The 17,400-nt window shown below is 42.0% G+C and overlaps 1 protein-coding gene across 1 annotated transcript in view; it reads right to left on the bottom strand.

Annotated features, from left to right (window-relative positions):
* Positions 1-17,400, bottom strand: part of Lrrc69 (leucine rich repeat containing 69) — a 133,606-nt gene that overhangs the window by 18,756 nt on the left and 97,450 nt on the right. The window contains exon 8 of the mRNA XM_037202390.1: positions 16,051-16,166. Coding sequence (XP_037058285.1) covers positions 16,056-16,166 — 111 coding nt within the window. The 3' untranslated portion in view covers positions 16,051-16,055. The remainder of the gene's footprint in view (positions 1-16,050; positions 16,167-17,400) is intronic.

Raw genomic sequence — 17,400 nt, 5'->3', positions numbered from 1 at the left:
TCCTACCATTATTATCCTGACTGTCATTTACCCCACTCACGGGGATATTGCTGGGCTCTTTTCCTCTTTGTTCATGTTTCTCCCTCTATTACCTCTCACTATGTTGCTGTGAAGATCAGTTTTTCTCTTCTTAGTATTCATTATAAATTAGCTCATATAAGCTTCTGGAAATCCATGGTACTCCCAGAGGCAGGGTACTGTTTCAATTCACTTAATCTTTACAATAACTCTCTCGGAATGAATTATTATCCTGTGCCACAGATGAAGAGGAGACAGAGAGAAGCCCAGAGAGGTTAGGGACAATGGATATGGCTCCATTTGCAGTGTGTAAAGCAAAGCACACCAGAAACAAGTAGGAAGGAACAGTGCTCCACTGAGCTGACAGTAAACTCCAGGGAGCATAGTGTGGAAAGTTCAGGACCCTGCAGTGATGGTGTGATTTGGATGTGAAATGTCCCATACAGATTTATGTTTTCAACCCTTTGTTCCCCAGAGGTGATCTTCTTTGGAAGCTTGTGAAATATTTAGGAGGTGGAGCCCTGCTGAAGAAGTGGGGCAGACATTCAAGTGTCACAGCCCAACTCCAGTTCCTGTGCACTTTCTGCTTCCTGACCTCAGATGCACTGTGACCAGACCCCCCATGCCCATACCACTGTGCCTTCCGAGCTAGCATGAGCAGCATCTCTTCACCGCAAGTCAAATTAACCAACTCTCCATTTGCTTCTCATCATGGATTTCGTCACGATAACAAAAAAGTAATTGATACAAAAGTGACTAGATAAAGGGGCCCATGAGGAAAGAGTGGCAGGAAGTAGCCTAGAGACCTAGAAGAAGGACAAACTTACGTCAAGAAATTTGTACTTTTTTCAGAATGCAACTGGAATCTAGTGAATGTCTCTGTGCTTTTTTGTGTATAACAATTTATAACAGACAAAAAGTAGAGAAAGCTCAATATGGAGAATGCATAACAAACTATTTTGTAATAAAGAGTACCATTAGAAAATTAAAAGAACGTGCTTTTTACATACAGTGATAAATGTGGGATTTATTTAAAAGCAAAATCTATGGTGGAAAACATCAGGATGATGTTTGACTTAAGAGAGCAAGATTGAAATTTACTATAAAGTAGGCCTGCCACATAAAATATAGGCTTTGGAGCTTAAGTTTGAATTTCAGATCAATAAAAATATTTTTTAGTATAATAAATATGTGCTCTATGCATTTTTACTTATGAAATCCATAAAGCGCTGTGAGAGAAGTTTCCAAGATAGTGGTAATACTACACACCTAAATAAGAGCTCCCCACTGCATCTGTGAAAGCCGTGGAGATTTAGGAATGCAAGCATATAGAGACAATGGAAAAAAGCATTGAACTCTAGTTAGTGATAGAAGAGAAGTAAGGTAATGCCTGAAAGTTACTTCAACAGGCTGTAGCATGAATCTTAAAAGGTCTTAATGAAAACAAACCTGGAGCCAGGTATTGGGGTAAATGCTGGAAGATCAGAGAAGCAGAACAAGCCACAGCTTCCTCACCTTGCCAGTCCTCAGCTGATCCTATTTCCTCAGACTGGAAATTCTGTGTCCTCATCCGAATAGATCTCAGCTGAACTGCTTCTTGAAAGCCTGAAAGCTTAACCTGCCAAAAGCTTCTAGTTTCTGGTCTTCACGTCTTATATACATTTCTGCTTTCTGCCCTCACTTCCTGGGATTAAAGGCTCATTTCTTGGGATTAAAGGTGTTTATCACCATGCCTGGCTGTTTCCAATGTGGCCTTGAACTCACAGCGATCCAGACAGATTTCTGCCTCTGGAATGCTAGGATTAAAGGCGTGAGTGCCACCATTTTCTAGCCTCTGTATCTAGTGGCTGTTCTGTTCTCTGACCCCAGATAAATTTATTAGGGTGCACATATTTTAGGGAACACAATACCACCACATTTCCCCCTTTTTTGTCTAGAATTAAAAAAGCTTATAACTAATACAAGAAAAACTATATCCAATAAGTACTATAACTATATACAGTATATACAAGCAATAAATACTTAAACAATGTCTAGTCCATTTGCATTTGACAAATTCAGAGAAAATAATTATATTATATATCCTATTTTGGTAAGTCCAAAATGTACCTGATTCATTTTCTATCCTAACTTATATTACTAACAGAACTATCTTATAATGTCTTTCAAATTTATACACTTACACCTCTTTAGTGAGTTTTTCTAAAAATGTCTAGTCCATTAACACTTGACAGATTCAGACTATATATATATATATAAAATGTGCAGTCCAGTAACTTTTGATAAATCAGACAAAAAATTTTCATTACTTATCCTATGTAAAACAAGTAGCTCCTTTTTAAAAAGTAAATTCAATAATTGACCTTTTTATCTTATATCCATATTCTCTTTTCTCTTTTCATAATAGACTCAGTAATCTACCTTTTGTCAAATTTTATCTTCCCATTTTTCTTTTTAGAGTAGATTCAATCATCTACCCATTTATCCTATTATTTCTTCATCTTTTTTCTCAGAGTAGATTCATTGATCTACCTCATATCTATATTCTCTTTTTTCTTTTTCTTTAAACAAAAACTCTGAATCTAATCTCCTTGTTCAGCTTTTTTCCTGACCATTAACAGTTAACAACTTGTAACCAACCATGATAAACAATGACAATTATCCATAAGCCATTGAATGACCAAAAACCTCCCCCCATCCCACCTCTTGGGAATGTGGGCGTCATTTTCTGAAAATTACTTCCTGCTTTCTGGGGGTGAAGACATCTTTAGGAAATCCTGAAAAGAAAATTTTGGGGTTAATTGTCAAGTCCTGAGAGATTTAGCTGTATCATTCGTCCAGTCTCTGCATAATAGGAAAGTGTAGGGCTTGTCTCAAGTTCTTGTTCGAGTAGTCTGTCAGGCTGGATCATCTCAGCTAGCCATCTCGAAATTTTCCTGAGCAGTTTTTAGTCCAAAGTCAATCTTTCTGTGGTGTTAATTGGCTTAATGGCTTTACCATAGTCCACATGGAATAATCATTGTGGGGTCCCATCATCCTTTTGAAGATTTCAAAGTTGCTGTTAGGTGTGGTCATGGTTCCCTGAAGTTTTTTGTTGTTGTTGGTTTTTGTTTTGTTTTTGTTTTTGTTTTTTCTGCCTCCTCTGTGGTTTGGAGCAATCACAGTCTGATAAATGTATGTCTCTTGGAACCATGAATGTTCTTCCCTAGAAGAGAAAATCTTCACAGCAATTTCTCCCCACCATTTGTGAAGGGTTCACAACACGGTCGCATTTACCAGGCGGACACTTCCGCCTAGCCATTTCCGCATCAAAAGCGTCTCGTAGCTAGGATACCCGATGGGCCTGGATATCTCCGCCTAGCAAGTTCCGGGCCAAGGGGTCTCGCGTGATCAGAGTCCGTGGCATTGCATGGTCATGTAAGCGCGCAACGTGACCATGTGATCTACACACACGCGTAGAGTAGTGACGTGACCTGGCCACGCCCCCAGCCGGTTTTAAAAGTCCAGCGCCATATTCCCGGCCCTCTTCTCCTCTTCCTCTTCTCCACGCACGTGTCTCTCCCACAGGCCTGAGCACTCTCTATCCCTTTATCTCTAATAAAAGTCTTATAAGCGGATTCTGTCGTGTTTCGTGACACTTCCTTGCAGGGTAAGAACACAACGCAGCTAAATAACTAACATTTTGGTGCCAAAACGGAACGGGCACTCCCGGGTGCTCTGCACCGTACACAACAGACCACTCTCCATTCGCCTGAATCACATCCAAATTGCATCCAACACCGCTTTCTTCGATTGGTGAATCCCCCCATTTTTCGGCCAGCGTAAACGGTTTCCTGAATCTGTGAGAATGACCATTGATTGTCCGGCGCCTCACACGTGTTCTTGAGACCGGGGGAACCCCCGACCACAGTCTTCATTGGCTACGGTCGGCCCCTATCGCAGGCCTAACTTTTCTAGCCATCTCCCACGTCTGCAGCCTGAGATATTTCTCGAGTTAGGGCCACCACCGTTGGTGCGTTCTGGGAGCCACATGAGGCCGGCACGTCCATCTCCTTGACGAAGGGGTAAACGCTGTCTGGATTCCCGGGGAATCCTTTCCTCACCGTGGAGGGGGCCCCTGCTTCTGTGGCTGACGAGTCAAGGAGCAGCCTGCGCCTGGTATCTGCCCTTGGCCTTGGGGACGCCTGGGGCCTTGGCTCCGGATCACGTTTATTTTTTATTTTTCTGCCTCCGCTGCAGACATGGGAAACAAGGCTTCCAACCCTGTTAGTCCTTCCTCTCCGTTAGGCTGTCTTGTTGAAGCTTTAAAACCTCTCAGTTTAATGCCTTACGTAAAGATTTCTAAGCTAACTTGTTTATGTTCAAAAAAGTGGCCAAAGTATGCTTAAAAAAATAACAAAGAGCCGCCGAGCGGCTCCTTAGATCCCGATATTTCACGGGAGCTATCCAATCACTGTCGGCGTTCAGGCAAATGGAAAGAGTTGCTTTCTTCTTTCTCAACGCTAAACTGTCTCTTCTCGTTTCCTTCTCTCCTGCTCATATGCTCCTAGCTGTACGTAAACCAGAGGATTCTCTGATTCTGGAATCTCTGACTCTAGATCTTGCTAAGGAACCAATAATTAAAATTCATGTTCCATCCTCTCTCTCTAACAGAACTCTCTCTGATACAAAGTAAGCTGGGTTCTTATACGTCTAATTCTGCTTCCTTTATTAAACAATTTCAATATATAACTCAATTTTATAGTCTCACTTTTCATGATATATATATATATATATATATATATATGATACTTTCTAATAATTTACTCCTGGAGGAGCGCAGGCGGGTATGGGAGCAGGCTAGGATTCACACAGACGAAATTCATCAAACTAACCTTTCACACGCCCCAGGAGCCGAAGCGGTTCCTGGCCGGGAGCCACACTGGGACTACAACACCCAGAGTGGCTGTCTAGCCAGAGATAGGTTTATTACCTGTCTCCTGACAGGCCTCCGTAAGGCTGCCCTAAAACCAGTAAATAGTTCAGGATAAATACAAAAATCTGTCTCTTGTTCCCCAGACCTACCTGACTAAAACTTAAGCATCTGGAGAGCGAGGCTCCTGACCCCACAGGCAAAAGAGTCACCTGTGGCATTTAAGGTGTGCCAGGGAAGAGATAAAAGCCCGAAAACAAAATTGCCAAGTGCTGGCACTCGCTGACTTCCAAAAGCTGTTGGGTCCCTGTTTTAAATGAGGAAAAGGCCACGGGCTACCGAATGCCCTGCCAGGCCATCAACAGCCTTGTTAAAAGTGCCGCCTAGAAAGACACAGCTGACTGCCCCCAGGCACCAAGATGCATGGGTACATCAAGCTAAGACCTCCAACAGACCTAGGCTTGGCTACAGACATGACAGGGAACCCAGAATGCAGCAGGGAAGTGATCCGTTTCTTTCCTTCTGGACACCAGAGCCATTGACTCAGTCCTGGGAGTTTTGGGATGCCACCTCTCCTTTATTGTCGGGTACAGGGGACAGCCTTATCTACCTCAGCAGACACCGCCATTTAATTGTATTTTCAGAGGCATCCCTCTCACACATACATTCTTAGTGGCTCTAAGTTGCCCTGTACCTTTAATGGGGAAGGATCTCCTAGCTAAGGTAGGAGCGTCCATTTCTTTTCACTCCACACATTTGCCTCCTCCCAGACACGCCAGCAGCTCTCTTACTTCTTCTCCTAGCCACTAACTCTACAGACTCCAAATATGCTTTTCATATCCTCCTGTCCCACGCTATTTGGAGGGAGCGTGGACTTCTCACAGCAAAAGGAGGAGCCGTGTCTAACTCAGGCCATATAATGGCCATGCTGGAGGCTTCCCACCTCCCCAGGGCTACAGCTCGATCTTACCCATATGCCCACCATCAGGAAAAGTTAAATATCTCCTCAGACCAGTTCTAACACCAGGTCTTTTTTCCAAGCCTCCAACTGTTCCAGATAGACTGTTAACTCCTCTTTTATGTCACCTAAGGTCTATTCTATGGAGTTATGCGGACTGTTCACTGCCTCAGCCGTGTGACAATCCTTGCCCATCTCCAATACACATTGGGGATCAGGTTCTTCTCTTTCCTCCAGGCCAGCGCCCTTTACCTCTTTCCCTTAAGTGGCAGGGACCCTTCAAGGTAATTCTTGTAACCCCCACAGCTGCTAAACTCGAGGGCTTTCCTCACTGGGTCCACCTGTCTCACCTAAAACCTTTTATCTCACCTCCATCCCAGAAAAATCTCTCTTCATATACAGTGAAACAAACAGGGGCCTCTCATTCTCAAGCTCCAGAGGACATCAGGATCCACTGCCTTGTCACCAATTCCAGAGGAATAAGGTATCACCCCTCCCTTTCCCAACCAGGGCCACACAGAGCCGGAGGCAAAAAGGACCATCAAAAATATCCAGGTGGTAAGGAATAATGTAATACAATAATTTATCATTGTTCAATACTCAGCAACTGATCACCTGTGTTTCCTAAGTGTTAACCTAATAAGGGAAACAGGTGCCTTAAATAAACTGCCTCCAGCAAGGCTTGCCTAAGGAAAACAGGTGCCTTAAATGAACTACTTCTAATGAGGCTTGTCTCAGATAGAAATTAAGCAGGGTACTAAGACCAGATCTACCTCAGGTAAATGTCATATGCCTCTATCTGGACAGGCCAAATCTACCTCAGACAAATGCCAACTCCAAAACAAAATAATAATGATTCTTTCTCTCTAAGCTCTCTCCATGTCAACAGTATCTTGTTAAATGGGAGGTCCCCAGCAGCAGCATGGATGGACAGCCGCAGAACCAGGAGACGGCAGAACGTCGTTCCAGGACCTCCACCATTATTCCCGGACTTCACAAGATACCCCTCACCCCCCCCAAGAGCCAACCGACGCCCACTATTCAGCTGGAAGCAGTCTTTGAGAGAAACGTCGCCCCCGTACCCAGTCAACCACAATTTTTCTTTTTTTAAAAAGTAAAAGAGTCGGGAATGAAGGGTTCACAACACGGTCGCATTTACCAGGCGGACACTTCCGCCTAGCCATTTCCGCATCAAAAGCGTCTCGTAGCTAGGATACCCGATGGGCCTGGATATCTCTGCCTAGCAAGTTCCGGGCCAAGGGGTCTCGCGTGATCAGAGTCCGTGGCATTGCATGGTCATGTAAGCGCGCAACGTGACCATGTGATCTACACACACGCGTAGAGTAGTGACGTGACCTGGCCACGCCCCCAGCCGGTTTTAAAAGTCCAGCGCCATATTCCCGGCCCTCTTCTCCTCTTCCTCTTCTCCACGCACGTGTCTCTCCCACAGGCCTGTGCACTCTCTATCCCTTTATCTCTAATAAACTCTTATAAGCGGATTCTGTCGTGTTTCATGACACTTCCTTGCAGGGTAAGAACACAACGCAGCTAAATAACTAACAATTTGTCTTGCCAAACTTTTCCAAACTGACCTTTGCCGATGCTTTCTTGTAACACGATGGTCCTGGCAATTCTTCTCTGAACAAGCAGTAGTAAACCCTTCATCCCAGGCAGCAGCATTACCACAGTCACCAACATGATGAGAAGAAGCCAGCAACTTGGAGCAGGAGCTGCTGCCTCCATGGTCCCACTGCCACCGTTTGTGGCTAGGCCCAGGCCGAAGCTTCTCCTTAGCAAGCCTCCTAGGCTGGCCTCAAACTCGGGATCCTCCTGCCCCTGCCTCTTTCAGCAAATGCTACTGGCGTGCACCACCACAACCAGCCAAGTGTAGCTCAGGCCTGAGCTGGGGCCCACAAGGCCACAGGCAAGCAGCTTTTTCATGAATTCGTACCACGAACGTTGGGCGCCAGATGTAGCATGATTCTTAAAAGGTCTTAATTAAAAACAAACCTGGCCGGGCGTTGGTGGCGCACGCCTTTAATCCCAGCATTCGGGAGGCAGAGCCAGGCAAATCTCTGTGAGTTTGAGGCCAACCTGGGCTACCAAGTGAGCTCCAGGAAAGGCACAAAGCTACACAAAGAAACCCTGTCTCGAAAAACAAAAAAAAAAAAAAAACAAAAAAAAAACCTGGAGCCAGGTATTGGGGTGAATACTGGAAGATCAGAGAAGCAGAACAAGCCACAGCTTCCTCACCTTGCCAGTTCCTCAGCTGATCCTATTTCCTCAGAATGGAAGCCTCTGTGTCCTCATCTGAATGGATCTCAGCTGAGCTGCTGCTCAAAAGCCTAAAAGCTTAACAGGCTCTAGTTCCTGGTTTTCATGCCTTATATACCTTTCTGCTTCCCACCATCACTTCCTGGGAATAAAGGTGTGAGTCACCATGCCTGGCTGTTTCTAGTATGGCTTTGAACTCACAAAGATCCAGATGGATCCCTGCCTTCGGAATGCAAGGATTAAAGGTGTGTGTGCCACCATTTTCTGGCCTCTATATCTAGTGGCTGTTCTGTTCTCTGACCCCAGATAAATTTATTAGGGTGCACAATATTTTGGGGAGCACAATACCACCACAACAGGCATCAAAATGAGATATATTAGAAAGACAACAGTGATGGGAGCTAGAATCTCTGAGGGTGGGGATAGTTGGGATATCATAGGATAGCAGTTATCCTGTGAAACGGAAGATGAGGGAAAACATTTCAGTGACAAAGTAACATAGGAAACTTTTTAGGTTTCACAAGAAAAATTCTTAGAACTGATAAATACTCTCAGCAAAGAAGCAAGATACAAAATTGACATGAAAAACCCAGTAGCTTTTCTAGATATCAATAATCAATATTTTAAGGAAGAAATCAAGAAAACAGTACCATTCACAGTGGCTTTCTAAATTAGCTTGGCATGATCCTTATCAATGAAATCAAGGAATTTCATAATAAAAAAAACTTTAAAACACTAAAAAGAAATAAAAGAAGATACTAGAAATAATATTAATTTTGCAGATCCCACATTCATGGATATGCAGAATTAAAATTATGAAAATGGTTTCATTGCCAAAGGCAATCTTTCAGAGTCAATGAACTCTCCATTAAACTCCAATGACATTCTTCACAGAAAAAAGCTTAAAATTCATACACATGCATACACACATATACACATGCACACAAATATACACACACATACACATGTACACATACAAACATACACACACCTACACATGCACACATATACACATATATGTATACAAACATTATATATATATATGTATATATATATATATATATATATATACAGATGTTGTGGAATATTATTTAAGATGCGTTACATTTGTTTATGCTGTGAAACATTTCTTTAAAGATATGTTGCATTCTTTTATGGTGCACTTGCTTAACTCTGAAAAGCTGTGTCATTTTGCCTGTCTAAAATGCCTGATGGTCTAATAAAGAGCTGAATGGCCAATAGCAAGGCAGGAAAAAGGATAGATAGATAGGGCTGGCAGGCAGAGAGAATAAATAGAAGGAAAAATCTGGGAGAAAGAGTGCCAGGTGGTGATGGTTTATGCCTTTAATCCCAGCACTCGGGAGGCAGAGGCAAGTGGATCTCTGTGAGTTATTTATCATGGAACTAGAAAATATCATCCTGAATGAGGTAACCCAGAATCAGAAGGACAAACATAGTATGTACTCACTCATAAGTGGATACTAGATGTAAGGCAAAGGATAACCAAACTGCAACCCACAGCTCCAGAGAAGCTATCTAACAAGGAGGAACCCTAAGAGAGACACATAGATAGCCCAGCAAAGGAGAAATAGATGAGATCTATATGAGCAAACTAGGAGTGTGCGTGTGGAGGGGGGGTAATAGAGGACAAAGAATGAAGGATGAGAACATAAGGAAATGGGAGGGTTGAGCTAGAACAGGGACAGAGTGGGAGAGCAAGGAAAGAGATACTATGATAAATGAAGACATCATGGGAATAGGATGAGGCAGGGTGTCGGGGAGGCTCTCAAGAATCCACAAGGATGACCCCACCTTGGACTACTGGCAATAGTTGAGAGGGTGCCTGGACTGGTCTACTCTAGTGACCAGTCTAGTGAATACCCTAACCGTCATCATAGAGCCTTCATCCAGTGACTGATGGAAGCATATGCAGAGATGCATGGTCAGGTGCCAGGCAAAACTCCAGGAATCCAGTCAATGAGAGAGAGGAGGGATTTTGTGGGTGGGGGGGACGTTGAGACCATGATGGGAAAACGTGCAGAGATGACCGGCCACACTTATGGAGACCCATGAACTGTGGACTAATAGCTATGGAGCCCCCATAGGACTAGACTAGGCCCTCTGAATACAGGAGACAATTGTTTAGCTCAAACTGTTTGGAGGGCTCCCAGGCAGGGGGGTTGGATCCATCCCTGATGCATGGGCAGGCTTTTTGGAACCCAGTACCTAGGGTGTGACACCTTGCACAGCCTTGGTGCAGGGGGAGGGGCTTGGACCTGCCTCACCTGAGTGTGCCAGGTTCTGCTGACTCCCCATGGGAGGCCTTGATTTGGAAAATGTGGAGATAGGGAGTGGGTTGGGGGGTGGGAAGAGGGAAGAAGGGGGGTCTGTGGTTGGTATGTAAAGTGAATAGAAAATTTCTTAATTAAAAAAATGAAAAGAAAAAGCTGGCAAGGAAGAAGCCAAACTAAGCCCAGGCATTTATAATTAAGAATAAGTCACCATGTGTGATTTAGTTCAGAGCTGGGTGGTGGGCCCCAGAAAAGAACAACAACAACAACAACAACAACAACACACACACACACACACACACACACACACACACACACACTACATCTTAAGGCTTGTTGTACTAATGAACTCACAGTAGTTACAGTTACCTGCATGAGACCTGCACAGCCGACAAAAGCAGTGTGCATGGGGAGGAGCTCCTGCTGTGCTGAGGAGCTACAGGGATTTAACGGCTACTGGGCAAAGTAGAATCATTTTCCCTCACAGATATGGCCTCTGATAGGTTGCCCAGGCTCATTCAAGCTGCATTAATGAGACTCACTGGATTATAAAAGAAGGTGACATGAAGACGTAGGGAGCACTTGTTGGAGAATCTAGGGGAGAGTAGAAAGGGGGGTTGCAGAATAGATATGACCAAGATTGGCACTGTGTGTTTATAAAAAATGTTAGAGTCATTAACACTAAGCATGTTTGAAAAAGCCATAAGGAATTATATTATTTTAGATTTACCTAAAATCACATGTGACACATATAAGCATATGTGTATAAATAAATAGTTTCAATTAAGTTATGCTGCTTGGACTGACAATTACATTACAGAGTGATGTAGAAGGTGAGAAGGAACGGGGAAACAGAAGGGAAGGACTTCGGTGTTTGCAGGTAGGACCTGTGATTTTAAAGAAGGTGGCTGGAAGGGCTTTCTGAGGAATGTGGGGAAGCTGCCTAAGGAGCTGATGCCACTCCAGGCAAAGCATATTGTATCCCAGAACAAGTACAACTGACAGATGCTAGCCAGGAGAGACAAGGGGAAGATCCTTGGTTTTGAACAGAGAAGAGCTATTCTGACTTAGTGCAAAGCACCTCCCAAGGAGGCAGCAGCTCTCTGAGACCCTATCCACGTGCAAGTTAGGATACTAGGGGATGTATCAATATACATTTCTTGGAAGTAGAATTGCTGGCACAAAATAGAAACACTTCAGAAGAGGATGTCCTTTTAAAGTATTTCCTTCCTAAAGCTAGTATTACTTGATGGATGCATTTTAACTGAACAATTTTAATGTATTGTAATGCATTTTTATCTTCAATATACAATGATAAAACAAGCACATGCAACTGCTAATTTCCTTGGTGATGCCACAGGCTTTTATTATAATTACAATGAACAGACGAAATCTTTGTCTAACTTTACTAGAAGAAAGATGGCTACACTTCGGTTTCACAACTCCCAAATGAACTTGCTTTCTTTCTCTCCCGAAACATTTACCAGCTCACAGGAATAAAATAAAAGGGAAGTCCTGATAAAGCTGGTCTGTGCCTGCGCTGACTGACAAATCATTTATCTTCTCTTGCCCTTCAACTTGAGTCCACAGTGATGCTCAAAAGCCCCCTTCTCCTCTTGCAACTCAAAGTGTTGCCTGTCGATGTTCTGATTCCCCCAGTGGCCTGCCCTTCGATGTGGCAGGAGCCTCTAGGGTATTTTTTTCAACATTTCTCTCTTCTCTCTCTCTCTCCTCTCTCTCCTCTCTCTCCTCTCTCTCTGTCTCTGTCTCTCTGTCTCTCTGTCTCTCTCTCTCTCTCTCTCTCTCTCTCTCTCTCTCTCTCTCTCTCTCTCTCTCTCTCTCTGACACATCCTCTGAAAGAGTAGTCAGTGCTTTTAACCTCTGAGCCATTTCTCCAGGCCCTAAGACTACTTTTGAAAGTAGGCCTTCCACACTGAGAGTCCTGTGGCCTGAGAAGGTTCCCAATGTTCCAGTGGTGGGTTTGAAGGGTAAAGTATCCTGGGACTTTCTCTGAGCCAAGAAACAAACAGTTATTTAGCAAGACCAAGTAACTTCTGCTTATTTATTTTTCTCACAGAAAAAAAATAACCTAGACAAGGGCCATACAAAGAGGTATTTTAAGAAGACATACCAAGAATATTTGCAATATTATTTTATGGCTTTTAGAAGCTTTATCAAGTGATCAAAAAATCTATCTTCGTTAAAACTTCCTTAGTTTAAAATGAAATCTCCAGTTTAAAAAATATATTAGTACACAAGATAGTATTTCAACATAAAAATTTCTAAAACGCTAATACCCTTAAAGACTTATTGATTTGATTATACAAAAATAATAATACTTTCATCAAATTAATTGGGTCTTTGACCTCTGAATCATCTTATATTATTTTGTAAACTTGTTAGAAATATTGAACATAACCAATAATAGTGATCATCACACCTGCACTCTCAGTCATAAGGATGCTAAGGAAGGAGTATCTTGAGTTAGATTGTTTGTTTGTTTGTTTCTGTTCATAACTGCTCCAGTGAGAATGTAGAGGTCAAACTCATATTATGGGGCTTGGCTGTAGGCATCAGCACTCATTAAGCTATCTCATGGTCTACGATCTTGAATGTGAAGTCAGCTAGAAGGAGGGAAGAAAGAGAAGAAGTAGGGCTAGTACAGGAAAGCAAACAATGGAAAGGAAAGGATTGACCAGTTAAATAGAGAAAATTCATGTCGGATTATGTATACAAATATGTATGTAAATAAAAATCAGAGGTGGTATTGAATTAAATCTAGTCACTAGAGACATCAACACAATGTATTAATGATTCTACAGTAGACTTCTGTTTGAAGCTACCTTCCCAAAACATGGGCAATAAGACTTGATAACAAGCAATGAGAGAGACCTCATTCTTGTTTTCATTCTCCTTCTCAGGCAAATATGAGTGAAAATGGAAATCTAGGAGACTGGATGTGAGAGACACAAAGGGGAAAAATAATCTAGATAATTTGCAAAATTTTAATATTCCAGTTGCTTCAACTTTAGATAAGGGCTGGCTATAAATAAATAAAAACATTTTGCAGTGTTTCAAATCCCAGCAGCATTTCGGATGTATTGCAGTTGTCAGGAATATACATCACCTTCACAGGCATCACCTCACACCCGGGAGAGTAAGAAGTTCCTGGTTTAAGTCGTGATTCAGAGCCTTGGGTGCCCACGGAGCAGGTGCAGATACCTCTCCCCCAGTGTTGTTCCTGTCATGACAGTTGATACTTTATTATGCATCCAGAAGCCACTGCACATCTGGATATCAGAGCCATGATGTCAGAGCTATGATGTCAGAACAATGATATCAGTTATTTGATGCCTTCCAGAAGTTTCTGGGAAGGACTCTTAGCCTCCCACATACCCAACCAATTGTTAGTTACAATATCTATAGGGCTGTTTGCTTTACTCTTTCCAGATCAACGATAAATATTCCCACATGAATATTATCCTCATCATTCTCTATCTTCCAAATCCTATTTTATTTATCATATTGTTTGTAAATTGTTTCTCAGTTGCCTCTATTAGGAAGAAATCTCTGTGAGGGCAAAGATCCTATTAGTTTTGTTCACTGTCACAGATTTAGAACATAGATGGCAGCCCCTCAGCAAATATTTGTTTAATAAATGAACAAATAGGAAAAGAACAGCCTGTATGGAAGAGCTTGCGTTCCTTTTAGATATGTTGACATTAAAGGACATGGAGATATAGGTCAAAGGTGAAAAAAGAGACAGAGTCACTGATAGTCCTGTTGTGAGTGCAAGTAACTGAAAGGGTAGGGGTGAGTGGATTCATTCATTAAACAAAAGGCACTTGAAGAGAGTAAGACCTGGTTAAGAGTTTCACAGAACACTGGTTTGTAATGGAAAGCACAGAAAAGAATTCAATTAGATGGATAGTGAAGAGGGATTTCCTAAGGCTGTAACTCCATGGAGACAGGTGCTTAGTGGAGCCCAAATCTGCAGGGAGGAACCACCTCTGAGAGAAGCGAGGAGATCAGAAGGAAGTCGGCAATGACCTGACAAAGACAAATGCTGTGGACCGGTGAGGAGAAGCCAGGCTGCATGACCTTCACATACGAATTAAACATGGCAGCAAGAGTGGAAAGAGTGAGGCCACAGCCACCTATATGTCACCTGAATGTCAAGAAAATACCCGGACCACTTGTTGAATAAGCAAGTACATAGATGGGTGGGTAGACAGGATTTTCTAATCAGGACCAAGATGAGGAATAGATTGTGGCTGAAGTCAGAGGACTGGAATGATAAACAAACCATGTTTAAACAGTATACTCTCCCAATCAAATACAATTTCCTGAGTGATTTTTCTCTTAATAAGCACATATAGTGTGTTTAGTGAACCCTGGGTTGTTCCCAGTTGTTTATTTTTGTTTAAGTACATTCTTGTTTAATGGAGCCTTTTAAATGTTACCTTGAAATAACTTTGCTTGAGTGGGGCCTAGGACTTGTTCTTTGGATCTAAGCCTTTGCTGTATTCCATAGATCCCACTTGCCAACTATGCCCGAGGTAACTTGGATGCATCTAAGAGTGTGACATGAGTTGAACTTATTGTGGCCTCCCAAGGAAGGTGGCAGTGGTAAGCACAGAGGAGGCTCCACTCTGCCTTCCAGCATGTGGACAATCAGTCACATGAAGTAATGCTATCCTTAGGGGAGTTTAAACATGAAATTAGGATTAGCTTTCTTACAAACCCAACTAATTGGTGGTTCTCAAAATCAACCACACAGACAAATCACCCAAAAGACAATGGCCACAGAAACTACCTGGCGATACTCACAGTTTCCGGGTCAGTGGTCCTACGGTAGAGCCAGAGAATTGGCCAGATGGTGTTGAGTGCAAATCACACTTTAAGAACCACTGATCTAGGCAAAATGTAACATATATTTTCATGACTTCTTTCCCTAGTTTTCTCTCTTTCCTCATAGAAAATGAGCTAAATTCTCATTTCAGCAATTTTCTTCACACAGACAAATTTCCCTCGAGCAAAAAATTAAAAATAAAATAAAACAAATCAAAACACTGTAGACAGTAATTGTGTTAGCAGTCACTATCCTTGACTTTCCAGCCTTCTACCCATATTTAAGAGGAATGAAGATTCTAGACCTTATCAACAGATATTAGTGCCTCAAATGAAATTCGGCTAATACAATATAGCTGCCTTGCACTAATGAGTACTTCTCTTTCAACTGTGAAATGCTCATCAGTGAAACATGCTTCTCCATTAAATTCTCTTAAAATTTTCTAGAAAAGGGAGGTAGGACTGATAAAGGTATGGAAAATATCAACATCCATGTGCCATGCAGATTAATTTTTCCCAGTTTAGAATTTGTTTTAAGCCAACAGGAAGAAAGGAGCATCTAGAACCAGACCGTCTAGAGGTAGAGTGCAGTGAGTCTATTGCCAGTTTTGTAACTGAATGACTTATCTTCCTTTGCTTAATGAACTGAAAGGAACTAGACAGAGGACGGCCTCCTAAGTGGAGCATGAACTGACCTTGTGCAGAGCAGACAACTGGCTTGGTGACCCTGTGAAGGAGTTTCTCACCTGCTCTACTCTGGAACAATTCCGAAGACTTTAGGACCACGCTGGTCGAAGCAGTGGTAGGAACAAAGTAATATCCGGAGAGGTATCAGCTGTAGGTTTCTGCTTATCTTCCAGTTCTGAAAAGAAAGATGAGCAGTCAAATTAAGAAATTCCCAAGAAGTACAGTTAGGAGTGGATTACTTAGTTTAGTGTTTGAGAAAACTGAGGATGGGCTTAAACTCCTGATTCTATTGCATCTACCTCCTAAATTCTAGGATCACATTTCTGAGTAAAATATTCATTTTATCAGAAGTTTCAGAACATTGACTTCTAAATGACACACTACTCCATTTATAGCTAATTTGTTCTTTCATCACACATAAACAAAAAAGGTTAACCATCTGACATAGGCATATTTAACACTAAATAAAATTGAAATGATAACAATTTATATGTGCTTTTATCAACACACTAGAACATAGTCTGGCCATACAGTGCTAGGGATGCCAATGGAAATCATACACTCTGCATGACCTTGACTCCTGTTCGAAAGGAGTTTTCATTACCAAACAGCAAGTAATTACTGAATAACTTCTTGATTTTGCCTGTCTTGCATGCACTTCCTATATGAAAATTTCAATTTATTTGTTCATTTTCTGTAATGTTCTCTAAGATCATCATGGGCTGAGTCTCAATCAAGGTATTCAAGACATGACTCATCTTCAAGTATCTCTCATCTTACTTTTCCATGAAAAAAATAGGTAGTCAAAAACTCTGCCTGCCAACTTAGTGTACATATCTTAATCACAGCCTTGGCCTCTGAAAGGCCTTGTTTGATCCTCACCATGACTAAAAGGGGAGGCAGCAAAACCTCTAAAGTCAACATAGCTCTCATTGAAGAAATCCAAAGCAGAGATATATGACTTGAGATTTAATTGGTTAAAGATATTTATTACTTTCATCATAAAATCTTCTGGCCAACATCATCACAAACCAAATGAGAGATGTGAATGCTGTTGTGCTCATTCTTCCACAGAAGAATTTTGAAATACTATTTAGATGTTTGAAAACATATCATCCACCCTCAAGAGTGACAGCCTTCTAATGTTGGCAATGTATGAGTGGGGAACTGAACTCAAAGGTCATACCATCAGCCCACCCTAACAGTGACTGGGAAGTGCTATCCTGATTATATAATATTTTTGATGTAGGCTAATATTTTCCCACATGTTAATCAATGAGTAGGTATTTATTAAACTCCCTGGTGAGCATCTCTATTTTGCCTGTTTGGTGCTTATTTCCCACATGGATGGCACAAGAACTCATTTTTTTTTTTTTTTTTTTTTTTTTTTGGACAATGAGTTCTTTTTT

This window comes from Peromyscus leucopus, chromosome 2, assembly GCF_004664715.2.
Source record: "Peromyscus leucopus breed LL Stock chromosome 2, UCI_PerLeu_2.1, whole genome shotgun sequence".
NCBI classification, from domain to species: Eukaryota; Metazoa; Chordata; class Mammalia; order Rodentia; family Cricetidae; genus Peromyscus; species Peromyscus leucopus.
This window is presented reverse-complemented; position numbering and strand designations above follow the sequence as displayed.